Source organism: Poromitra crassiceps (genome assembly GCF_964638095.1).
Source record: "Poromitra crassiceps genome assembly, chromosome: 13".
Lineage (NCBI taxonomy): Eukaryota > Metazoa > Chordata > Actinopteri > Beryciformes > Melamphaidae > Poromitra > Poromitra crassiceps.
Genome location: NC_139644.1, coordinates 4,034,433 through 4,062,032, shown reverse-complemented (window position 1 = coordinate 4,062,032; position 27,600 = coordinate 4,034,433). Strand labels below are relative to the sequence as shown.

At 44.9% G+C, this 27,600-nt stretch overlaps 1 protein-coding gene across 1 annotated transcript; it reads left to right on the top strand.

The window, feature by feature from the left end:
* Positions 1-981: 981 nt before the first annotated feature.
* Positions 982-25,831, top strand: arl6ip1 (ARL6 interacting reticulophagy regulator 1). The gene is made up of 6 exons (XM_083649391.1): positions 982-1,115; positions 4,502-4,635; positions 7,020-7,139; positions 14,494-14,611; positions 21,929-22,013; positions 25,699-25,831. The coding sequence occupies exons 1-6, from the start codon at positions 1,080-1,082 to the stop codon at positions 25,815-25,817; spliced, it is 612 nt and encodes a 203-aa protein (XP_083505517.1). The 5' UTR covers positions 982-1,079; the 3' UTR covers positions 25,818-25,831.
* The last annotated feature ends 1,769 nt before the right edge of the window (positions 25,832-27,600 follow it).

Sequence of the window (27,600 nt, the reverse complement as noted above, 5' to 3'; positions counted from 1 at the left end):
AAATAGGGTAAAATTATATGATGTCACACACTGTACAGTAGGTGGCGGTATGCACCTAAAAGTTAAGAAGAAGAAGAAGAAGAAGAAGAAGAAGAAGAAGAAGAAGAAGAAGAAGAAGAAGAAGAAGAAGAAGAAGAAGAAGAATAGTCCGGTAGGTGGCGGTAATTCAGCTCTAAGGTGGTTGCCAACCCCCAATCAAATCAGAATCAGAATCACTTTTCAGAATCACTTTTATTGCCACAGTATGCAAGTTACTGAGGAATTTGTCTTAGTGTCTGTATGCAGCGTAGCGGTCACATCAATATACAGAGATAAGAAGTAGGAAGATAACTAAAGACAATCACAAAGTTGCAAGTGCAATCAAATCGAGTAAATATATACAATATGTAGCCTAGGCCTACATGAGGGGTGAAGTGTTCTGTGGATGATAAAATGAATTTACGTTGAATTTACATGAGATTTACAGACTGAGTTAAATAGACGTTAAGTAGGCAGTGGATTTAGCCTAATTTACAGTCGGAGTTAAATAAGAGTTTACATTGAATGTACATTAAATTTACAGGCTAAGTTAAATAGGCAATACATGTGCAGGGAATTTACATGCATTTACAGTCCCAGTTAAACAGGCATTAAATTAGATATGAGTTACAGTTTTATATTGGGGGGGAGTTAAGTTGAGTTAGGAGGTAGTGAGTTTGTGTGTGTGTGTGGGGGGGGGGGGTTGTTGGTGAGGTCCTTGGTGGAAGGGGTTTCCGGGCCTTGTAGAAGAAGAAGAAGCAGAGAAGAATAGTCCGGTAGGTGGCGGTAATGCACATATGAGCTGGTTGCCAACCACCAATCAAATCAGAAGAAGAAGAAGAAGAAGAAGAAGAAGAAGAAGAAGAAGAAGAAGAAAAGAAGAACTACGTTTTCCAGAATGCTTTTCTGCTGTGTTTGACGCAATGAGTTTTTGAGATAACCTCCTGGCAGGGTTTGTCCGTTAACCAGAGGAGGTGTATGCACTGCGCGCGGCTGGGCTGCACTCCGGACCTTTGAAAACAACCAAACTCCAGAAATAATATCGAACTTGTTCTGTCACCATGGCTGAAGCAGACAATAAAAGCGCTAACATACTAGTGAGTATTAACAAATCCCTCCTCACTAACCCGTTAATTGAACGTAACGCTAACGCATTCTGACAGTGTCGTTGTGTTTGTAAATTAGCATTAGCAGAGACTGCTAGCGCTCGCTAATCTGTTGGCCTGTCGGAGGACGAGCATTGGCTGAGTTATTGTACGTTAATGTGGCCTTTATCTGTGGATTAACGCTAGCTGGAACTTTGCAGCTCAAAGTAACAACAAGCTAGCCTTAGCTAGTGTTAGCGTTAAATGGTTTATGCCAAACTGCTGCTGTTCGTTGGTGACGCTGACGTTAGCTAGTTTACAGTCACGTTAACGAGAACTTGGCTAACGTTACTGCTAACCGCTTATGCAATCTTGTCTACTACCCACAGTGAACCTACGAACGTTAAATAACCCCGACCCTGGCGCAGTTTTGACGGTGCTAACAGCATTTCAACGCTCATATTAGCCCAATACGTTCGTGGGTCGTATTTTATTCAAAGGTCTGGCAGACAACATGCCAGGCTCCTGGCTTATCGGCAAAGGTAACGTACACACACCTGTCGAGTATTCAGTATGAGTGTAACGCAAACTACATAAAGCCTGGTACACACATAAAGATTTTCTAAATCTTAACAGATTTTTTTGTTTTATCTGTCAGAGACCCCACACATGAAGATAAAAAATAATGTATTGAACCGTTTTGATCGTATTGTGTGTGGTGTGCTCGATATTCCCAATACAGCACACCACACACATAAAGATCTATCCTACGACAGTCTAGATCAGGGGGTTACATGCTGCCACTCCGACGTGCTGCCACTCCGACGTGCTGCCACTCCGAAATATCGGCACTCCGAAAGGGGGTCTATATTCCCCGTTTTTCACTAACCTCTCCCAACCCCCACGCCAAACCTAACCTCCCCCTATGCCTAAACCTAACCTCCCCCAGACCCTAACCCAAAACCTAACCTCTCCCACCCCCACGCCTAAACCTAAGGTCGGCATTGCGGCTTCTAAGGTGAACGACCGCCAGTCCGAATGATGGAAGTTAACGTTCGGAGTGGCAGCATGTCGGAAAGGCAAAGGAACCCCAGATCGGTGATACTCAACTTGCTTTGCCCGGGAGCCACTTTCGTGAAATGATAGAAGGCCAGGGGCCAGTTAATAAACAATCAATATACATTTTTCTGTCGCGGATTGTAGGTTTTTGGGGTGTCAGCCGGAGTTTAGTCTGACAATGTTGTGCACACTGGATAGTTAGGTTAAGTACTAGCCGCAAAACGCGACTATTTCACTCGAGTACCTCTCCCATCATAGTCGCGCTCGCCCGACCCCTTTATCAAGGGAAAGTTGCACATTTAGCGATCTACAAGCTTCAAACATGCACCAATCACTAATATAAACTACGCACCTTGTTGCCACGGATGTTGTCGAGCAGGCCGCGCTGAGGCCGCGCTTTGTTAACTCGTATTTTAAGAAAGTTTGGGTTATTTGTGTGTCCGGAAACATTATTTTCCCTTCTCCAACGACTCTTCTTCTTTTTTGCTGCTCACCGGTTCAACTGCTCAACTGCGCCACCGTCACAGAAACCTGTGACTGACAGAACGACACAGGGCAAACCCCATACTTGACACATGATGTAATACCCCATGATGCGGTGGCGCAGTTGAGCAGTTGAACCGGTGAGCAGCAAAAAAGAAGAAGAGTCGTTGGAGAAGGGAAAATAATGTTTCCGGACACACAAATAACCCAAACTTTCTTAAAATACGAGTTAACAAAGCGCGGCCTCAGCGCGGCCTGCTCGACAACATCCGTGGCAACAAGGTGCGTAGTTTATATTAGTGATTGGTGCATGTTTGAAGCTTGTAGATCGCTAAATGTGCAACTTTCCCTCGATAAAGGGGTCGGGCGAGCGCGACTATGATGGGAGAGGTACTCGAGTGAAATAGTCGCGTTTTGCGGCTAGTTAAGTACATACATAAGTGTCTGGGTAGCGAGCAGATGGCGGTATTTGACAATTTAGCCGCTAAATCATAGATTATTGAAAGATATTCCATATTCCAGACTGAGTATTAGTAACAGCATGAAGGCTGTACACAGAGGCTGGTAACAGCATGAAGGCTGTACAGGAGTATTGGCCAGAATGACATGAACATTTGGACACTTATTCACCGGGTATCTTGCATGTTGCGTTCAGGTGCACTGTAATATATATATATATATATATATATATATATATATATATATATATATATATATATATATATATATATATATATATATATTTGCAATTCCATCACCGCATGTGGCCCGCGGGCCGCCAGTTGAGTATCACTGGTCTAGAGTCTCGTCCCCCAAGCCATAAATCTCTCCTGATCAAACGTGATCTACCGTAGTACCCTGACTGACCTGTAGGAGGCAGCCATGTGCGACAGGGCATATAAACTGCCTGAGAACGAAAAAAAGAAGACACGTTAAACCAAACAGAAGAAGAACGAGTGTAAACAAACATGGAAGCTTCCGTGTTCTTCAGTCAGCTCGCTTCTTGATTGCCTACATTCCATACAATCCACGGAGTCTGACGGGAGTTGTCTGCTTTCCCCACAAAACACAAGAGGACTTTTGATCATAAATATTGAACAGGTTTAATATTTACGATCGAATAGACTCTTAACACACCTGACACCACAGGATCATCTTGTATGATCATCTTTAGAGCCATCAGATAATCGCCGTTTGCTGTCCTTGGTCGAAAGGGGGGAAATCGGGCCAAAATCAGCCAGATTATCTTTGTGTGTCCACTTTTCAACTGGGCATAGCCTACACCCAATACACAAAGCAACACTGACTCATTTCAATGCATTCAACTTAAAAAAAAATGCTTCATCGCCATTTCCACAATTTCCTTGCACCTATTCGTTAAAGGGATAGGCCAACTTTTTGGGAGTTTAGGCCTTTTGCCAATTGCCATATTGCCTATATTAAAACTAGAACGTACATGGCTTTATTTTCAATCAAGCTTAGCGCTACAATGGCAGTCTATGGGATTTTGACTTACTCCCGTTCAGTCGCCCAAAATGCACATTCCAACAGCGCCAAAAGCACTCACATGTACATGTTGTGACTCGTGAACTCACCATGTGATGAAATAATAAATCAGTTACGTTAAACGGTCATTTTCGTAGTAAATCCACGAGACCTAAATAAAGAGTAACCGAACCGACACTGAACCCCAAATTGCTCCCGATGGCCGTGCCAGCACCCTGCGTGGCAGCTGGCCGCCTTCCGTGTGTGAATGTAGGAAGAGAAAGTAAATTAAAAAGAAATTAAGAAAAGTTGACTTTAGATGTATTTGTAACCTGTTGGTTTATTAGTTCATGTCTGTGTCTTGTCTGCAGGCTCAGGAAACGGCCCAGCTGGAGGAGCAGCTGCAGGGCTGGGGGGAGGTGATGCTGGCTGGGGACCGGCTGATGCGCTGGGAGAAGCCCTGGTACCCCGGAGCCCTGGTCGGCGCCACCACCATGCTTTTCATGTGAGTCCCTGCACTGCATGCTGTCTGGGTCGTGGAGAGGTAAAGGCACTCTCCTGCCACCACAGAGACCCGGGTTCAATTCCCGGCAGCGGTACTTCCGGCTTGGTCAGACGTTCCTACAGACACAATTGGCCGTGTCTGTGGGTAGGAAGCCGGTGGAGTATGAGTCCTGGTCGCTGCATTAGCGCCTCCTCTGGTCGGTGCCTTTTCGGCGGGGGGGATAGCGTGATCCTCCCGTGTGCTAGGGGTGGGACAAAATATCGATACTCACGGTATCGCGATATTTCCACTTGCGATACGTTATCGATACACTGGCACCAAGTATCGATATGTTTTTTTTTTATTTTATTTTTTTATTTTTTTATTTTTTAATAAACAGGCTAAAATATTATGCTGTGTGTGGTAGTTGAAACATAGTTTCAAGTTGACGTTTATTTATGTTTGTAGTTGAAACAAAAACATAAATACTGTAGGCTACATGAATGGAAATGTTTGCTCATTAATATCTACTTTTAGAAATTATATAGGTAGGTAGGTTATATAGGTTTTCTTGTTTTAATAATAATAATAAAAAGACTTACCGTAAATTCCGGACTATAAGGCGCACCGGTCTATAAGCCGCACCTTCGAAGTTGACTATTTTTTTCTTATATAAGCCGCACCGGTCTATAAGCCGCGGGTGTTTTGATGTTTAATTACCATATGTAAGGCTTCGTGCACAGAGGGGATTGTCGGGAAAGAGATGGCTGTTTGGGGAAGCTCCCATTTATTAACATTTCAACAAAACAAAAGTCAGGTCACTAATCCCCAGACAAAATCACACATTGTGAGATGCTTAAAAATCACCATCGGCGGGAGCTTTACTCCCGATGCTGTGCAGCCAAGAACACAAGTGAAATTCGTTCTCTCGTGACCTGTGGTTCTCAACGTGATGGACGATTCACCTTTCTTGTTAACAGTCCTAGTGAGAGGCAGGTCGAACGTCAAAGGCACTTCATCCATATTTATGATCTGCTCCGGTCCGATGGAATATTCCTTGATCTTTCTTTGTGTGAATTCGCCGAAGTTTGTAATTTTCTCCTGGTAGTCGGGAGGGAGTTGCTGACACAGTCGTCCGCGCCCTGACGGACAGTCCCTTTCGTCTCGGGTTTGTGCATGATCCTTTGCTGCTGCTGCTGTTGTTGTTCCTGTCTCGCTACTGTCTCAGACATGGCTTTCAGGCTCAATCGCCGCCATCGTCGTAACACAGCCAGTTCTCCATCTTTTGAAGCATGATGTTAGATTACAACGAGCTAGTTGTGTGGCTTAGCCTTCCAAAATGTTGCTGTTAGTTTTTTAGAATGTAATACATAGAATTGGGAATGTTACATTCAATTTCATTCAGACTGTCTTTCAGGCTCAATCGCTGCCTTTTTCCCCCCGGAGCGAGGGAGGAGGGAGGGTGTTTTACCGTAGTGGCTGAGAGAGAGTAGTGGCACAGTGCTACAATCAGGTCGCGAGGCACATTTTTTGCAACATCATCCAATCAGGGTCTCGCTCTCATAATGTCTGTCTTGCTCTCGTTCTGCCTCATACCAACATCCATAGATTTTGGAGGTTCCCGAGTGGCCGTTTGCTGGAAAAATCCATAGATAAGCCGCACCGTTATATAAGCCGCAGGGGGCAAAAAAGGCCAAAAAACGGGAAAAAAGCCGCGGCTTATAGTCCGGAATTTACGGTAATGTGTAACTTTTCCTCCGTGGTATCGAAAATGTTATGAGTGAGTGAGTGAACGCTGAGAGAGTTCATGTCAATTCTGCTAATAAATACATAATACCTGCTTCTTGCCTTTTAGGGGTATTTTTTTCTCTTCAGTTACACAGGTATCGTGATGTATCGTCTTCCAATATATCGATTATCACAGAATCGCTGTATCGTGATAATATCGTTATCGAGGGCCAAGTATCGTGACCATATCGTATCGTGAGCTACTCAGCGATTCCCACCCCTACCGTGTGCTATGTCCTGCTGGTGAAATTCCTTCAAACTAATGTCCACATCTAGTCCAAGAAGTATGTTTTCTTTTATTTTTTCTTTTCTTTTCTTTTTTTTTTTTCTGCACTTTCCCCCCGTTCTCTCCCCAATTGTATTTGGCCAATTTCCCCCCTGCTGCCCTACTTGCTGCCCCGGTCGCTGCTCCACCCTCTGCCGATCTGCGGAGAGCCGAGACTAGCACCATGCTTCCTCCGACACATGCTCAGTTGTCAGCCTCTTCTTTTCACCTGACATCGGGGAGCTTCACCGGCAGGACTGATTTACTGATGTACTACCTGTCTCAGTGCTCTGTCCTCCTTTGCAGGTTGATTTACTACCTGTCACTTCTGTGTCGTCCTTCTGCTCTGCAGGCTGATTTACTACCTGGACCCGTCGGTGCTGACCGGGCTGTCCTGCACGGTCATGCTGCTCTGCCTGGCTGACTACCTGGTGCCCACCCTCGCCCCCCGGGTCTTCGGTTCCAACAAGTGGTGAGAGCCCAGGGTGGGGTCACTGGTGGGGGCAGTCGGGTCACTGGTGTGGGCTATTGGATGAAGTCACACCATTTGGGAAAACACTACATACAGAACCTGTTTATTTCCTACTGTTGAAAATACTAATCATTTGCCCCACCTCTTGTGTAAGTAAGGGTTTCGGCTGTTCAGAATTCTTGGAATATCATGAAAGTCAGGAAATGTGGTCACATTTCTGGTAGGGCTGTACTGAATATCATTTTTTCAAATTCGAATATTCGATTGAGGTTTTCCACAAATATTCAAATGTCTGCTCAGCAGTGCTGTGATGTCGTCATGAAAAAAAATACATAAAAAATACCCCCCCCCCCCCCAAGAGTGATTCACCGGAGTGAAAGCAGAAGGAGCTAAAGGCTCCCGTGTGTAATATATGTATGTAGTCATGTTAAAGTTGTTTTAAAATAGTGTGGATTTAGTATAAAAAGTACAGCCTGCTAGAGTGAGAGGGTCCCATTATAAAGGTCGAAAAAAGCGTAAAGTATCCACCTTATTTCTAGCTGCCATGATGCCTGACGCAAAATATGGGTGCTTCTTCCGGTGTAATCCTCCCACTGTTACGTTGCTGACCCTAACCCTGACCCTGACCCTGACCCTGACCCTGACCCTGACCCTAACCCTGACCCTGACCCTGACCCTGACCCTGACCCTGACCCTGACCCTGACCCTGACAGCACACTGGAGTGGAAAGTCATGCAGAAGTCACGGGGAATGACTGGCATTTAGTGACTTTCATTTCTAGAATGTAGCCAGTATGGCGACTTTTTTAAGTCCTGTCCTCATGCCATTCCTACTGTAACATGATGCCCCAATCTGAGCCTGGACATTCCCCAGCTCATGGAGAACAGTCCCTTCTTTCAGCTGACTGAGAAGCAGACACCAGGCCTGAGTGACAGCCTGAGAAGCAGACACCAGGCCTGAGTGACAGCCTGAGAAGCAGACACCAGGGCTGAGTGACGGCCTGAGAAGCAGACACCAGGGATGAGTGACAGCTTGAGAAGCAGACACCAGGGTTGAGTGACAGCCTGAGAAGCAGACACCAGGGCTGAGTGACGGCCTGAGAAGCAGACACCAGGGTTGAGTGACAGCCTGAGAAGCAGACACCAGGGCTGAGTGACGGCCTGAGAAGCAGACACCAGGGTTGAGTGACAGCCTGAGAAGCAGACACCAGGGCTGAGTGACGGCCTGAGAAGCAGACACCAGGGTTGAGTGACAGCCTGAGAAGCAGACACCAGGGCTGAGTGACGGCTTGAGAAGCAGACACCAGGGTTGAGTGACAGCCTGAGAAGCAGACACCAGGGCTGAGTGACGGCCTGAGAAGCAGACACCAGGGCTGAGTGACAGCCTGAGAAGCAGACACCAGGGCTGAGTGACAGCCTGAGAAGCAGACACCAGGGCTGAGTGACAGCTTGAGAAGCAGACACCAGGGCTGAGTGACAGCCTGAGAAGCAGACACCAGGGCTGAGTGACAGCCTGAGAAGCAGACACCAGGGCTGAGTGACAGCTTGAGAAGCAGACACCAGGGCTGAGTGACGGCCTGAGAAGCAGACACCAGGGCTGAGTGACAGCTTGAGAAGCAGACACCAGGGCTGAGTGACAGCCTGAGAAGCAGACACCAGGGCTGAGTGACAGCCTGAGAAGCAGACACCAGGGCTGAGTGACAGCTTGAGAAGCAGACACCAGGGCTGAGTGACAGCCTGAGAAGCAGACACCAGGGCTGAGTGACAGCCTGAGAAGCAGACACCAGGCCAGGGCTGAGTGTCAGGCTGCAGTTGGCATGCTGTCTCAGGCTCTCTGTGCGTTTCCTTGCGTCAGCACAGCATGACTTGCACCTTCCAATAGACTGCTGCAGTGCAGGACATGCAGGCTTCAGTCAGCAAAGCAGCCAAGAAAGTCAAAATTCTCTCGATTCCACCTTCTTAAATATGAATATTTTCTGGTTTCTTTACTCCTGTATGACAGTAAAGTGAATATCTTTGGGTTGTGGACAAAACAAGACATTTGAGGACGTCATCTTGGGCTTTGGGAAACACTGAACCACATTTTCTGACATTTTATAGATCAAACAACTAACAGATTAATCCACAGATTAATCGCTAATGAAAATAATTGTTAGTGGCAGCCCTGCTCTTCAGAGGAGAGAGTGGTTGTGGTTTCTAAATGTTGCACTTGTCTGCGTGCTTCAGCAGGAAGTGAGCTGGGGGATGGGTGCTACTTTGAAGGGTGGTATTGTATTTTTAGAGGCAGGAGAGTGGAGCTATCGATCTGTACAGTCTGTTCAACGTGCTGCACACCTCAGGTTGGCTGCCTGCAGCAGAGTCAGTGTCTGTGCAGTGTGCACGAGTGTCTGTGCACGAGTGTCTGTGCAGTGTGCACAAGTGTCTGTGCACGAGTGTCTGTGCAGTGTGCACGAGTGTCTGTGCACGAGTGTCTGTGCACGAGTGTCTGTGCACGAGTGCAAAGTGGAGCTATTTGAGTCATGGTCCTCATTTGGCTCCCTGTCCAAGGCTCAAAATAGGGAACGGTGGCTAAGCAGAAAAATGAAGGGCGCTTCCCCGACTGTCTCACCCTCCTCTCATCCTTGCTTGTCTCACCCTCCTCTCATCCTTGCTTGTCTCACCCTCCTCTCATCCTTGCTTGTCTCACCCTCCTCTCATCCTTGCTTGTCTCACCCTCCTCATCATTGCTTGTCTCACCCTCCTCTCATCCTTGCTTGTCTCACCCTCCTCTCATCCTTGCTTGTCTCACCCTCCTCTCATCCTTGCTTGTCTCACCCTCCTCATAGAAACCTGTTTTAAATTAACGTAATGTTGTGGCTTCGAAAAGTCAATTTTAACCCGTATTGAGTCATGCAGTAATACATTGGCGCTTTTATTTTGAAACTAAAATGATGTCTAGCTTCCGTATGGTTAGTACGGTCACGTCAGTTTGCTGGTTATTTGTGTTGTGGGTTCAAGACGATACCGTCTTATAACTTGAAAGACGTGAGTTTGCTGGGCGCACAGTCAGGTAGTGTATTTTGATCTGTGATTCCAGTCGTGTGTAATGTATTTCAGTGAGTTTTTCAGTCGTGATAAAAAGTCTTAATGAACCAGTCGTGTAGTGTAAACTCCCAGTCTTTTCATAATCACAGTTAAGATTTCAAAGTCCTGCATTAACAAGAGACATGCTTCAACCTAGCCTTGAGTTTTGGATGCTGTCGGCAGCAGCTAGACATCCATAACCTGGTCAACCAGCCGGTTACGTGAACGCACATTTCATTTTGTTCTAGCAGACAGTCTGGCCTCCAGCACTGGGAGTGTTTTCAGAAATTACAAAGTACTCTAGCCAATCAGTGACCTGCCTCGTAGTTGACATCGTAACCGGCCAATCGGGAACACCGTGGGCAAAACAGTAATGGCTGCCTCTGTGGCTGTTCGCCTCGAGCAGTAACATTAACGTTTGTTGACTTTAACCAGCCATAAAGTGCAGTTATTGCAGAAATGGACTCAATAACAACAATTAAACAAGTACAGGAGTATGCAACAGAGTTTCTTGGTGGAAAATATGTTTTCGCCGTTCTCCGAGTCCCGAGTGGATTTGGGTTTCACTGTATCCAACACTGATTGGCTGAAGGAGTTGTCTTTCAAGGCAAGTACACCCGCCCAACTCCTGCCCACTGCAAACACTGGGTGAAAGCTGGAGGACAAATGAAATGGGAGTTCACGTGACCGACTGCTTTACCAGGCTAAGACAGGCTAAGACAGGCTAAGACAGGGGTGGGCAATTATTTTTCACGGGGGGCCACATGAGAAACCCAGATTGTTGCCGTGGCCGAACAAATATTGTCATGCCGTAACCCATGGATGGGTAACTAACTTTGATGATAGAGAGGGCCACAAAAAATGTCCTTGCTACCAGGTTTTGCTGAGGGCCGAATGGCGCAAGCGTGAAAAATTTGGTGTATTTGAAGCCACGTTTAGAGGAATAACTCATTTTAAATTAACAGTTGTGATGTCATTATTCAGTCTTAACCACCAATATTTCATCCTTTTCTCACTCACTCCCATGTCACCACCTGCTCTCAGGGCTTGAAATTAACTTTTTTGACCACCTGCCAATATGGCTGCTATATTTTAAAGTTACCAGCCAATTAGAATTTCCACTAGCCAAAATGTTTTTCTTGAAATAAATCCGAATATGAGTGGGTTAATTTAAGCATAAGTATCAGTAAGTGGCCCGGGATGATCAAAGCCTGTGTTGAGGGTCACACGAACAAAAATGCAGTCTTGAAGCTAAATAAATCCAAAACCAATGAGATAATTATTTAAATTTCTAATTCAATGTAGCCTTTTAGTCATAAAGATTATTGAAAGATATTCCATATTCCAGACTGAAATGCTATAACAGAAGTGGAGTATTGGCCAGAATGACATGAACATTTGGACATTTATTCAGCGGGTATCTTGCATGTTGCGTTCAGGTGCACTGTGTAAAAAAAAAAAAAAAAAATTTTTTTTTTTTTTTGCAATTCCATCGCGGGCCACACAGGTGGCGCCCGCGGGCCGCATCCGGCCCGCGGGCCGTAGTTTGCCCATGTATGGGCTAAGACATAGCGTACATACTTACGTCAGCTTGACCATGCTAAGCTTGACCATGCTAAGACATACCGTACATACTTACGTCAGCTTGACCATGCTAAGACATACCGTACATACTTACGTCAGCTTGACCATGCTAAGACATACCATACATACTTACGTCAGCTTGACCATGCTAAGACATACCATACATACTTACGTCAGCTTGACCAGGCTAAGACATACCGTACATACTTACGTCAGCTTGACCAGGCTAAGACATACCGTACATACTTACGTCAGCTTGACCAGGCTAAGACATACCGTACATACTTACGTCAGCTTGACCATGCTAAGACATACCGTACATACTTACGTCAGCTTGACCATGCTAAGACATACCGTACATACTTACGTCAGCTTGACCATGCTAAGACATACCGTACATACTTACGTCAGCTTGACCAGGCTAAGACATACCGTACATACTTACTAGGGGTGGGGGAAAAAATCGATTCACCTAAGTAAGTATGTACGGTATGTCTTAGCATGGTCAAGCTGACGTAAGTATGTACGGCGTACATACTTACGTCAGCTTGACCATGCTAAGACATACCGTACATACTTACGTCAGCTTGACCATGCTAAGACATACCATACATACTTACGTCAGCTTGACCATGCTAAGACATACCATACATACTTACGTCAGCTTGACCAGGCTAAGACATACCGTACATACTTACGTCAGCTTGACCAGGCTAAGACATACCGTACATACTTACGTCAGCTTGACCAGGCTAAGACATACCGTACATACTTACGTCAGCTTGACCATGCTAAGACATACCGTACATACTTACGTCAGCTTGACCATGCTAAGACATACCGTACATACTTACGTCAGCTTGACCATGCTAAGACATACCGTACATACTTACGTCAGCTTGACCAGGCTAAGACATACCGTACATACTTACTAGGGGTGGGGGAAAAAATCGATTCACCTAAGTAAGTATGTACGGTATGTCTTAGCATGGTCAAGCTGACGTAAGTATGTACGGCGTACATACTTACGTCAGCTTGACCATGCTAAGACATACCGTACATACTTACGTCAGCTTGACCATGCTAAGACATACCATACATACTTACGTCAGCTTGACCATGCTAAGACATACCATACATACTTACGTCAGCTTGACCAGGCTAAGACATACCGTACATACTTACGTCAGCTTGACCAGGCTAAGACATACCGTACATACTTACGTCAGCTTGACCAGGCTAAGACATACCGTACATACTTACGTCAGCTTGACCATGCTAAGACATACCGTACATACTTACGTCAGCTTGACCATGCTAAGACATACCGTACATACTTACGTCAGCTTGACCATGCTAAGACATACCGTACATACTTACGTCAGCTTGACCAGGCTAAGACATACCGTACATACTTACTAGGGGTGGGGGAAAAAATCGATTCACCTAAGTATCGCGATTTTTAATGTCACGATTTTTTGGATCGATCTTTTATTCCAGAATCGATAATCGCAATTTTTTTTTTTTTTTTTTTTTTGTGTGCTTGCAGTCAGGCCACTCACTGAACAGCAGGCCAGGCGCCGCCTACTGGTTTACTAGTGGTTTTATTACTTTATTAGTTAGTCTGAAGTAATAATTACACTTCAGGGTTAAAGTGGGTGCATCTCATTGTAAAATTGGACTTCAAACGGCCCAAATCTGGCTTCAAACGGCCCAAATTTCACGCGCGTTGGCCCATATCGGCCTGGCCTGCTTGGTATCTAATGCCCGGCCTGAATTATGATCCCAGTCCGCCCCTGTTTTTAACTATATCGCCCAGCCCTACTCATGATATATAATATACAGTCTCTAGTGTATGATTCAACTTTTCCCATGTTCTAATCTAGTGTAAAAAAGCAAACAAACTGAAAAAAGAAAAGAAAAAAATAAACAAAAATCGCAATAAATCGTAATATCGAATCGCAATAATCGTAGAATCGCAATACTTAAGAATCGCAATATAAATCGAATCGGCACCCAAGAATCGTGATAGTATCGAATCGGGAGATAAGTGAATCGCCACAGCCCTAATACTTACGTCAGCTTGACCAGGCTAAGACATACCGTACATACTTAAGTCAGCTTGACCAGGCTAAGACATACCGTACATACTTGCGTCAGCTTGACCAGGCTAAGACATACCGTACATACTTACGTCAGCTTGACCAGGCTAAGACATACCGTACATACTTACGTCAGCTTGACCAGGCTAAGACATACCGTACATACTTACGTCAGCTTGACCAGGCTAAGACATACCGTACATACTTACGTCAGCTTGACCAGGCTAAGACATACCGTACATACTTACGTCAGCTTGACCAGGCTAAGACATACCGTACATACTTACGTCAGCTTGACCAGGCTAAGACATACCATACATACTTACGTCAGCTTGACCAGGCTAAGACATACATACTTGAACGTCAGCTTGACGAGGGGGTCCCAATGAGTAAATTGTGGGATTTCACTATGGTTTCAATGACTAGAAGTTAGCCCAAGAAGATAATGTAGTGCATAGCATTAGCTTTCACACTCTCCTGTCTTCTCCCCATCTACATGAGAGTATACTTGGTCATAGCTTTCACTCTCTCCTGTTATCTCCCCAATGGGCGTTGACGACACCAGAGTACAAATGTAACATCTGTGTTTGTGATGTCTCCCGTCAGGACCACGGAGCAGCAGCAACGTTTCCATGAGATCTGTGGTGACCTGGTGAAGAGCCAGCGCCGTGTCCTGGGCTGGTGGTGGAGGCTCTGCGCCCTCAAGGAGGAGAAGCCCAAAATGGTATTCAATTCAGGTTCCAATCTCACCAGCTAGCTCAACCTCACAGCAGGTTCAAATCTCACCTGCTCAACCTCACAGCAGGTTCAAATCTCACCTGCTCAACCTCACAGCAGGTTCAGATCTCACCTGCTCAATAGAGGTCTTCACGGGTCCAAAATCACGGACCCGGACCCTAATGGAGCCGGGGAATTTGTGCCCGAACCCGTAATGGACCCGTCTATTATTAGACATCTGAGACCCGGTCCCGTTCAGAACCGATAAATGTCGGACCCGGAGTGGACCCGTCTATTATTACAAATCTGAGACCCGGCCCCGTTCAGATCCGAGAAATACCGAGGCAGAGACTAGTGGTGTCGACGTCAAAGTTGCTTGTTAACTGCTACAAGTTGTATATCAAATGAAACTTTGTGCATCTTTATTAACTAACGTTATAGCATTCTCCCCTGGTTGATGCTGCCTAACGCTAGTTAGATAGTACAGTGGCAGTCTCTCTATGCTACCGCCGTTCCTTCGCCCAAAAACACACACAACAGCGCTAGAAACAATCACATACATGTTGTGACTTGTGTACTCACCATGCGATCATCGAATAATAATCCAAAAGTACGGGAAACGGTCATCTTCAATTAAATCCATAGCGAGAGGAGCCAGCAAGAGGGTTACCTCTCTGCAACGAAAATCACTTCCTCGTTTACATGAGGCGCATGTGGTCACATGCGCCTCATGTAAACGAGGAAGTAATTTTCATTGCAGATGGGAACCCTCTTTGCTAGTTATTATACCTCCGCCGGCGATAGCCAGGCCGGAGGCATTATGGATCCGCGTTGTCCGTCCGTCCGTCCGTACGATGTTTGTTAACGCGATATCTGAGGAACGCTATTATTAATCACATTGTTGACTGTTGTTTCTGACGGACTTGGGCCATATTTTCTACCGAGTTTGCCCAAAAGGGAGGGTGGAGCGCGAATTAACGAGTGCATAGTAGGAGAGCTGTCCTTCATGTGTTCCTCTATATTAACGTCTTTTCTGTCAGATGTGTATATATACCCCCCCTGTCTCAATGCATGTATCACTCATGGTGTTGACTCATAGTCACATGATTACCCGAGGGAAAATAACAATTACAGCCGGCCAAGAAATAGACAGACATCGTCACTTGCACATTACAATAAAAAAGAGGTTTATATTACTCACCCATGCTATAAATCAGATCTGAAAAGTGTAAAAAACCGCTGCTCATGTGATCAGCGTAGCGCAGAGCGGGGCTTCAGTGTGGCGTCCTGTGTGAATGCAAATAGGCGCCTAGCGTGCATGAAGCGATGCCTGTATGCGTATGCGTAGGCGTAGCTTAAAGCGTAGCTTTAAGCGTCCCTCTAGGCGTATGTGTGAACCCAGCGTTAGACTCAAGGATGATCTGATTAGATTTTGGTGGTCAAAGGTCAAGGTCACTGTGACCTCTCGAACACCATTTTCAAGCTTGTTAACGCGATATCTCAGGAATGCCTTGACGGAATTTCATCAAATTTGCCTCAAACATCGACTTCGACTCAGGGATGATCTGATTAGATTTTGGTGGTCAAAGATCAAGGTCACTGTGCCCTCTCGAACGCCATTTTCAAGCTTGTTAACGCGATATCTCACGAATGCCTTGACGGAATTTCATCAAATTTGCCTCAAACATCGACTTAGACTCAAGGATGAACTCATTAGAGTTTGGTGGTCAAAGGCCAAGGTCACTGTGACCTCTCGAATGCCATTTTCAAGCTTGTTAGCGCAACATCTCAGAAATGCCTTGACGGAGTTTCATCAAATTTGCCTCAAACATCGACTTGGACTCAAGGATGAACTGATTCAATTTTCGTGGTCAAAGGTCAAGGTCACTGTGACCTCACGAATGCCATTCCCAAGTTCGTTAAAGCGATATCTCAAGAACGGCTTGATGGAATTTCTGACAATTTGGCTCAAACGTCGACTTGGGCGCAAAGATGAATGGATTACATTTTGGTGATCAAAGGTCAAGGTCACTGACCTCACGAACGCCATTCCCAAGTTGGTTAACGCAATATCTCAAGAACGGCTTGATAGAATTTCTTCTGATTTGGCTCAAACATCCACTTGGACGCAAGGATGAACTGATTCCATTTTGGTTATCAAAGGTCAAGGTCACTGTGACCTCTCGAATGCCATTTTCAAGCTTGTTAACGCGATATCTCAGGAATGTATTGATGGAATTTCTTCGAATTTGCCTCAAGCGTCCACTTGGACTCAAGGATGAACTGATTACATTTTAGTGGTCAAAGTTCAAGGTCACTGTGACCACACACCCAATTTCCAAGCTCTGTAACGCAACATCACAGGAGCGCCTTATATAAAATATTTTATTTTCGTGTCAGGACAATTACATGACCCATCCCACATGGGATTATCAGACACATCAACATTCAATATTTAACAAAACATAACATTCTGGTATGTTACCCAACCAGAAGCTTTCAGTGCAGCCCAAATTAGAGAGTATATATACATGCAGACATAATATGCCTATACATATACATACATATACATTCATACATACCTGCACTGAATACGAAAATAAAACGAAAAAAATAAATAGAAAATAAACTCTACTTTATCAGTTATACGTCAACCTTCTCCTCCTGTCCCATGCTTTAGAAAGAAATTCAGAGAATGCAAAAATATTATCAAAAAGAAATTCGAGTATTACTCCGTTCTCACAATCTATCATATTTAGCTCAGGAGTATGGACTCTTTTAAACATTGTTTCTCTCAAGTCATGATACAAAGGACAATATAAAATGAAATTAATTTCATTTTCCACCTCATTCAACTCACAATATTCACATATTCTATCCTCCTCAGCTACCCCTCTGTATCTTCCTGTTTCAATATGTAATGGTAGGATGCCACATCTTATCTGTGCACAGAGTGATCTCTGACTTTTTGACAAATTATACAAAACATATTTTTCACATTTATAATCTTTTTTAAATAAACAATATGTTCTTAATTTTGGCTTTTGCCAAATTTCTTCAGCCCAGGATTGTAGACATTTAACCCGGATTCGATTTTTAAACTCCTCCACATTCACAGTTTTTCTTTGGAAATAATGGTCTTCCAGACCACATTCCTGTAGTAAGTCATACAGTTCAGAGACCCATTCCCCATCAACAAACAAATCCCAAAAGAAGATATGGCTAGCCACCCTGTTGGGTGGTAAACCCAGCAGCCTGTTCCAAAGACCCACCATACTGGCCTTCCACCTAATTTCACAGGAGTCCCACCCCATATCTCCATTAGCTGCCAAAATGGGGGCATATTTATGAAGTCCCAGGTAGAATCTGATTGCTCGATTCTGAACTCGTTCATTCAACTGAAACCTTTTGAAACCCCAAACCCCCGAAACATAATCTAAGACAGGACATACACAGGTTTGATACAATTTCGAATAAGTAGAGTAGCCCATATCTCTCAACATTTTAGTCTTACCTATAATACCTCCCAGTGCCCTGCTTGCTGAGTCTGCTAGAACAGAAACACCATGGAAAAACGACATGTATTCATCAAAAAACAAACCAAGGTATTTATACTTATCTGTAAACTCGAGTTGTTTGTCACCAATACAGAACTGAAAACAACTTCTCTCTTTCCCTGGACTTCTAAAGTGCATTACTTGTGATTTCTTTTGATTAATACACAGTCTCCATTTCTTACACCACTCATTAACACATATCAGCATCATTTGTAAATCTTCTTCCCTTTCTGAAAGCAAAATAATATCGTCCGCATAAAGAAGGATGTTTACAATTACCTGATCACATAATACCCCTTTCCCCAGTTGCTTTATCTCTCTGGCCAAATCATTAATGAAAACGGCGAATAGAGTTGGAGACAAAACATCCCCTTGTTTGACACCAGAGGGAGTAGAAAACCATTCTGTAAAATAATCGTTCACTTTCACACATGCAACAGGTTGTTTGTATATTGAGGTAATAGCTTGATGGAACTTTCCATTAACCCCAATTTGGTGAAGCTTATATTTAAGGAGATCGTGATCAACAAGATCAAACGCCTTCTGGAAATCAATAAAACAACAAAAAGTGGGCTTTTTATGCTTCAGTCTGTTTCTAACGACTGCAGTCACTGTATAAATATGATCTATACACGCTCTTCCCTTTCTGAAACCATTTTGCTCCTCTTCTAACAAGTTATTTTGCTCCAGAAAGGTAACTAGTCTATTATTTAGAACAGAAGAATACAATTTGTATACAGTACTTAGAAGACTAATACCGCGATAGTTCAATGGGATCTTAGGGTCATCCTTTGGAGATTTTGGAATTGGAGTTATGATTGACTTACACCAGGTGGATGGTACAAACCCGTGCTCAAAACACACGTTCAGCAAGAAAAATAATAAATCAAACAGCTCAGGAGCTTTCAATACTTCATTTGACAACTCATCTACCCCCACGTCCTTTTTAACCTTAGCAGACTCAATTGCTTTTAGAACTTCTTCTCTACTAAACTTTGCATTTAAATTGGCATCACCGTCGTGGCATAAGTCCGCGTTGCGGTCGTTCTAGTTTTCTCTATGGATTTACTTGCAGTTTGTGACAAGCCTCACGTGTGCTGTTTTGATGCGTTTCTCTCGTGATCAGCGCTGATTGCCGGGTCCACTCGGGTCTTATTGGACCCGGCATTTCACTGTCAGAGCCCCGAGACCCGTGACAATCGCTACCGGAACCGACCTTGACCCGGAGGCACTTCTTTTGAATGGACCCAGACCCGGCCGGGTCCGGGTCGGAAACTCGGGTATTCGGGGGGTTGGGCATACCTGAACATCTCTACTGCTCAACCTCACAGCAGGTTCAGATCTCACCTGCTCAACCTCGCAGCAGGTTCAGATCTAACCTGCTCAGCCTGACAGCAGGGTTTGTCCTGCCTCAGAATGGTCCTTTGGTGGGTGACTACCAGGGCCTAGTCTCTTAAAACAGACTGTCTCATCTACATTTGGCGAATGCAGCTATACACAATCTGTACGTTACACCCCCAGAACATGCACAAGGAAGTTGGGAAAAAAAACCTTCAGACAGGAAAGAAGTTTGACGGAATCCGACCAATCACGACACGTGTGTCCACGAAAGATGCGGCATATTGGATTCTGATTGGACTAATGAGCGGAAGACCCGCCTTTCTGCTATTCTGATTGGACTAATGAGCGGAAAACCCGCCTTTCTACTTCCCATTCCGGTTGGTGCATGATTCTCCCCCACGAAGTACAGACGGTATGGCGGAAGCATTTGAAAATTGCGGAAGCCAACTCGTCTGTTCTGAGAGACTAACCAGGGCCCGAAATTAACTTTTTGACCCACCGGCCAGTGGCGGGTAGATGGAAAACATCTACCCGCCAAGCATATTTCTTACCGGCCAAAAAAACAACAACTTATTTTTATGTCACATATATCCATATATAGCCTATCCATTTTTTTCAGTAGCCTACATTTCAAGTAGATAAGGTATTACGTTGAAGAATACACACTTAAATAAGAGGCCAGAGTAAAATTTGAAGCAAATTATTTTAATATATTGATTGATGATTGATTAATCAATACATGTCAAGTCAATCTTATCAATACATGTCAAGTCAATCTAGAGCTTAAATTGTTGTAAAAACAACAACGCAGCTAAAAGTAATAACTGCGACAGTCTCAGTGCACTGCAGACAGCGCACAACTTGGGCTACGCACCTTTCTCTCCCACTCCACACCTGGCACCTGCGTTAGCTCTCCTGCACTCGTTCTCGGCTCCGGCTTTATTGGTGGTAAGCATTTTGATTCATCTCCTCATCATACGAGCTCGGCAACAAGCGCGAGCGATTGATTCATTGATTGATTCGCCCGATGTAGGCTGTCAATTTAGCAGAGGTTAAAAGACGCTTTTTACCTCCGCTAAATTGACGACTGCATTCCATTCCAGAGTCATGTTTGGTAGCCTATACGGCAGAGCCAGAATGAAACAGTCTCACAAAGCACTCGTGTTAGCCAGCTGTGCACCAAAACACACATGATAACTATTATCTCCTCATATATACTGTATCATACGAGTGTCAGCAACAAGTGCGAGCGATTGATTGATTCATTGATTGATTGATTCGCCCGACGTTCGGCTGTCAATTTACCTCCGCTAAATTGATGACTGCATTTCATTCCAGAGTCGCGTTTGGTAGCCTATACGGGAGAGCCAGAATGGAACAGCCTCAGGAAGCACTCGTGTTATACTACTGCACTGAACTAACGTTAATTTCAGACTGCTTCCTTGTAGGCTATATTGTGCGCTGGGATCAGCGCACTCCCAGCGTTTAACAGTCGGAAAAAGATGCTTGGTGGACACACAGTTTTAATATTACATGACGACTATTTTGCGACCCGCCACGTGGCGGAGAGACGCCAAACCTAACTCGCCAAAGCTAAAATATGCCTGCCATTGGCGGGTGGCGGGCTCTAATTTCGGGCCCTGGTGACTACACACGTGGGTAAGCATGATCATCATGCCTACTCACGGAAATGCTTGCTTACTTTAATTTTGAGATTCCGTAAATTGATCGAGTAAAAAAAGAAATGCTTGATTGAGTGTTTGTGTGTCGTCGCCCTCATCTCAAATATATCAGTCATTGTCAGAAGTTATGGAGCAAAATGTGTTTTTAAAGCAGCCCACGTTTCACACCCATTTCATCGTACAAACGTGAGACTTTAACTTTGAAATTCTCTAAAATGATAGATGAGTTAGTATGCAGTCAGGATTGACCTGAATTCGAATATATCAGGCCTTTGGGGGGTGGCTAAAGCCTGCCCCATACTCGCACACGACAGGCGAGAACATGAGCAGTCTGCAGTAAGTGTTAGAGCCTTGCTCTGTGCTTTTACTTACAATGGGGGCTTTCTATAGACTGCAGATAAATGTCTCTCAGTCAGCTGATGGAGGTCTGCTGCTCCAGTTAGCAGCTGATAAACTGGGTTACAGGCTGTGCTCAACGGCTTTCTGCAGCACGTCACACAGTCACACAGCAGGCATGCCTCAACACTGTAACACACACCACGAAGGCTCTGTTGGTTCCTTCAAAACTGATTTAACCATTCTATTAAAGAGGGCAGTTACATAGCGCTGCATTTGACAACTGACTTAACGAGTTTATTAAAGAGGGCAGTTATACAGCGTTGAGTTTTATGAAGGTGGTCATTTGTGTGGTGGAGCAGCTGACTTGTCTGCAGGTTGACTCGGTTGTCCCTCTGTTCTCTGCAGTACTTTGCCTCAGTGATCAGCAGTCTGCTCTCAGTCGCCTGGATCGGACAGCAGGTGCACAACCTGTTCCTCACATACCTGATCGGTGAGTAGCTTGCCCCACACACACACACACAACACACACACACACACACACACACACACACACACACACACACACACACACACACACACACACACACACTAAAGTACTGTATATGAAAGATTCAGCATTAGTTGGCTGTTTCTCTGTCATTTTGGCTTTTTAAACATCCCCATTTTGGTTTTATAAAGAGGTCGGCATGAACACAGAATTCTGCTCCTGAAAAATATTGTCCTGTGCATCTGTGCCTGACTCAAACAAAAACACTCCAGCCATGATTTTATTTTCACATGTAGACAAGATGGTTATGGTTTCATTTTTATTTCAGTTTATGACAAATCATCCCCCCCCCCCACCATGATGATCCCTAATAAGGAGTATTGTTCCACTAAAATAACACGCGTAGCCAGAGCTGTGTAGAGTAGAGCTGTGTAGAGCTGTGTAGAGTAGAGCTGTGTAGAGTAGAGCTGTGTAGAGCTGTGTAGAGTAGAGCTGTGTAGAGTAGAGCTGTGTAGAGCTGTGTAGAGTAGAGCTGTGTAGAGTAGAGCTGTGTAGAGTAGAGCTGTGGAGAGTAGAGCTGTGTAGAGCTGTGTAGAGCTGTGTAGAGTAGAGCTGTGTAGAGTAGAGCTGTGTAGAGTAGAGCTGTGTAGAGCTGTGCAGAGTAGAGCTGTGTAGAGCTGTGCAGAGTAGAGCTGTGTAGAGCTGTGTAGAGCTGTGTAGAGCTGTGTAGAGTAGAGCTGTGCAGAGCTGTGCAGAGCTGTGTAGAGTAGAGCTGTGTAGAGTAGAGCTGTGTAGAGTAGAGCTGTGTAGAGCTGAGCTGTGTAGAGCTGTGTAGAGTAGAGCTGTGTACAGTAGAACTGTGTAGAGCTGAGCTGTGTAGAGCTGTGTAGAGTAGAGCTGTGTACAGTAGAGCTGTGTAGAGCTGAGCTGTGTAGAGCTGTGTAGAGCTGTGTAGAGTAGAGCTGTGCAGAGCTGTGTAGAGTAGAGCTGTGTAGAGTAGAGCTGTGTAGAGTAGAGCTGTGTAGAGCTGTGTAGAGTAGAGCTGTGTACAGTAGAGCTGTGTAGAGCTGAGCTGTGTAGAGCTGTGCTGTGGTGCCTGAGGGAAAGTGATGGTTGGTGAGTCTGTGCATCAGCAGCTCTGCTGGCTGGATGTGTGTGAGCTTCATCACCAGCAGGATAGGTTGAGACACAACCCAGGATGACTGGTGGAACAGCTTCAGGCTGAAATGACTGTTCTGGAATCTGAAGACCTGTGAGAAACGCACGACATGTGAAATAAGAAAATGCTTCCAGATACCTTCTCTGGGGAAGATCAGGCAATTTTACAAAATGGGTTTTAGGTTTTATCTCTTTTATCTCTTTTTTTTAAGCGTTTGAATTTTTGGTATGATGCGTGTGTTTTATATTACCTGGCTGCAAACCAATTTCCCTGTAAGGGACTATAAAGTTACCGTTGACCTTTGGGGTCACTGCACAGGAAGGAGGACTGTCTTTTGCAACTCATTTCACACAGTCATTGCATGAGGTGGTTTTCAGCCAAACCAGGAAGGGAGAAAATCTCAACCACAGATGATGCGTCAACTCTGAGCTTCTAGTCGGAAACATATTTGTCGACGACCTATTTTCACTGTTGAAAACTAGACGTTAACTAAATAAAAAACAAAGTTGTGATGACAAGGACTATGAAGAAATCTGTTCACATTTTCATCAACAAATAAAAACTAGGCAAAAATGTTAGGGAGGGACAAATTGGGACGTGTCTGTATTGCACGTTCAAACCTTAATACTATTCCATAATAGATTCATAGATCTTTCCAATGAGTTAGACCATTTGAAAGAAACAGTAGTTAGGGTTTTCTTTAGGAATGCACCGATCCACATTTTTTCACTTCCGATCCGATTCCGATACCTGAATTTGGATATCTGCCGATACCGATATTATGCCGATACCAATATTTTTCTTGAATATACAGTATAGGCAAAGATTTGGCCCATTAAAGATTTTTTTTTAAATATACCTTGCAAAAAGCAGACAAAATTAAGGAAATATACAAGGCAAAGAAGGATACTATTATACATGGGCAAATTACGGCCCGCGCTGGAATTGCAATTCCCCCTCCCCTCGATTCCGATCCGATTTGTGAATCATGAATTGGTGCCAATATCGGCTACCGATATTGGATCGGATCGGCCCACACCCCTAGTTTTCTTTGACTAAAGCTGTGTTCACACCGAGATATTTCTTTTTCGCTCTGTCGCTTGATTCAACCCTTTGGAATCGCTCTGTCGCTGTGTTTAAATCGCTCGTCAACAGGCACACGAATTGACGGACATCTGGGGGCTATACGCAATGTTACGTTACGCAATGTCATGATGTTTGTCCACTACGAGCCACCGTAGTTGTTTACAAGCTAAGCCTATCAGCGTGCTCCTAACGCGAGCTCTATACCGGTAGAACAGACTTCACTTCATTTTTTTTTTTTTTCTGGGTAAAAAAACAAATACAAACATCACAGGATGCAGGTATTGCCCAAAGGATAGCACATCAAAGTATTTACACACTTGTTTCCAATGTGTACCATACAGTACATTACATTACATTACAGTACATTACAGTACATGCAGCCAGTAAAATCTACAAAAATCACAAAAAGACATAAAACATAGACGACAATATACTCTAAGAAATAATAGCTCTAATCATTAATTGACCTCCACAAGAGCTGCTTCACATGCTTTCTATACACACCTCTGCTCTGGCACTGTTTAATCTGTAGGGGAAGGCTATTCCATAGGGTAATGCCAGTGTAGAAAAAGGTCACTCTGCCAGTATTATTCACACGGGGAATTTTGCAAGACATTACGCTTGCCCGTGTATTGTGGCTGTGCTGATTGTGTACCATTTCTATATGAGTATCCAGGTACCTTGGTGCATCATGTCAGCTGTCAGCCTGTCAATCAGCTGTCAATGCGGTTTGTTGCCACACAATAAACCAGCGGTTTGTTCCAAGCCAGTGTGATCCTTGACTCACTCTCACACGGCAGCCAATCAGCGTTGAACAGCGAGCGACTGATGCCAGCGTAATTTCGCTTGAGTTGGGATATTTCATCTCGGGCGATGAGCGAATTTTCGCCCTATCGCTCGTTTGCATTGACTTTGTATGTAAACTCGATGCCAGCGAAAAACTTTAATAGGTCGGTGTAAACGCAGCTTTTGACTTTGTTCACACCAGAAGCAGAGCTGAAGCTGTGCTGAACAGAAGCTGAGTGTCACGCTAACCCGGTCACACAAGAAGCACTCTCTTTTCCTCAGCACCTGGCTCAGTGCTGCCTTGCCCCCGCCCACAACTTGCATTGACTTCATGCCTGGCAGCTCGGGTTCAGAGCGCTGCACGCTTGGGTAATAGAACAGAATCCTGAACTATCGCTTCAGCGTGGCTTTGGCGTGGCGTGTGGCTGGTGTGAACGGTCTCGCCTGTTAACAAGGAGGCCGAAATGAAACTGCTTTGGCGTATGGTGTGAACAAGGGCTAAGATGATGAGACTAAAATATTCAGACTTTTAGTCAACTAAAATTTGACTAAACAACAACAAGTTGAGGTTAAATATGATAAGGACATTTGACACAGGACTAAGACAACATTTAAAAATAGCTGCCAAAACTAACCCTGTTTGTTTGTTTGCCTCAGTGACCCTGCTGCTGCTCCTGCCCGGCCTGAACCAGCACGGTGTCATCACCAAGTACGCCTCCATGGCCAAGAGGGAGATCAACAAACTGCTCAAACAAAAGGAGAAGAAGAACGAGTAGAGAGAGAGGGGGGGGGGGTTAGAGGGAGAGAGAGAGCAAGGAAGAGAGGGAGAGGAGGGTGAGAGAGCGAGAGGAAGGGAGAGGGCCGCGGAGAGAGAGGGGGAGAGAGGGGGGGGCACAGAGGGAGAGAGAGGGGGTGGAGAGGGGGGGCACAGAGAGAGAGAGAGAGAGAGGGGGGGGCACAGAGGAAGGGGGAGAGGGGGGGGGTGGAGAGAGAGGGGAGCACAGAGGGAGAGAGAGCGAGAGAGAGACAGGGGAAAGTTGACCTCGGTCTCTGCCGCTTTTTCACACATTGAAGAAGTTTTGTTTGTCCCTCTACTGCCCCCTACTGCCCCCTGTGACATTTGACCCCATCACCTTGTGGAATTATTATTATTATTATTATCATGCAATTCATCTGGACTCTCACACATCATTCAACCATCACATTGGCCTTATTTAATTCTACCACTGCACTTCTCACTAAGTCAAGTTGGCCATGTTCCATACACCACACTGAAGTGTTCCAAACTGACACACACACACACACACACACACACACACACACACACACACACACACACACACACACACACACACACACACACACACACACACAAACACACAAACAAACAAACAAACACACTTTTTTTTATGTCAGTCATGCCTTTTTAAGCCATTTCCTCTATTAGTGAAAGAAAGTGACTACTGAGCAGAGTTGCTGTAGCTTGACAGCATTGTTTTTAAACTCCTACATCGCTTACAATGACTTGTTACATGAGAAGTTGAACAGGTCATAAGACTTCCTGTTTGTCTTTTTTTTTTTTTTTTTTTTTTTTTACACTTCTTCTTTGGTTGTATTTAAATATAGTGCTGAAAACAAAACTGGATTCAAAGCAGAGCTCTTCTGTGGCATCTAGCCCGTTTGTAGATGCAAGCCCACTGCTGTACTGCTGGGTGCCCCCCCCCCCCCCCCTCACAGTCTATACTCTGGTGTGGTGTGGGGTGCCCCCCCCTCACAGTCTATACTCTGGTGTGAGGTGGGGTGCCCCCCCCTCACAGTCTATACTCTGGTGTGAGGTGGGGTGCCTCCCCCCCTCACAGTCTATACTCTGGTGTGAGGTGGGGTGCCTCCCCCCTCACAGTCTATACTCTGGTGTGGGGTGCCTCCCCCCTCACAGTCTATACTCTGGTGTGGGGTGGGGTGCCTCCCCCCTCACAGTCTATACTCTGGTGTGAGGTGGGGTGCCTCCCCCCTCACAGTCTATACTCTGGTGTGGGGTGCCTCCCCCCTCACAGTCTATACTCTGGTGTCGGGTGGGGTGCCTCCCCCCTCACAGTCTATACTCTGGTGTGGGGTGCTCTATGTAAATAGGCCTGTCTGTCCCTGTACTTCCTCTGTTCTTGTGATTAGTCTGGTTTTGTTTTTCAATGTGACTTTCTGGTCTGACCTCTGTTCATTTCACCTATTTTTTTTTCTTTATTTGAGATCTTTATGAAAAATGAAATAAAGTGTGATTTAAATTAACCTTTTTTGTGTGCCTTTGAGCTGCCTTTTCTTTGGGTTGGGTTGCAGTAGATGGATGCTGGTATGTACGTACAGCGCATGGGAGAGGAAACAACGAGCCAGTGCATTGACACTGCACTTGATCCTGTTGGGTAAACTAGGGCTGTAGTGGAATGAGGCAGAGTTTACTCACCTATTTTCAGATGAACTATCAATGTGGGGAACAAGGTGGGTAAACTACTCGACTTGGGATAGCTTAACCACCCCTCTGTGTTTACCACTATACCCCTGGGTAAA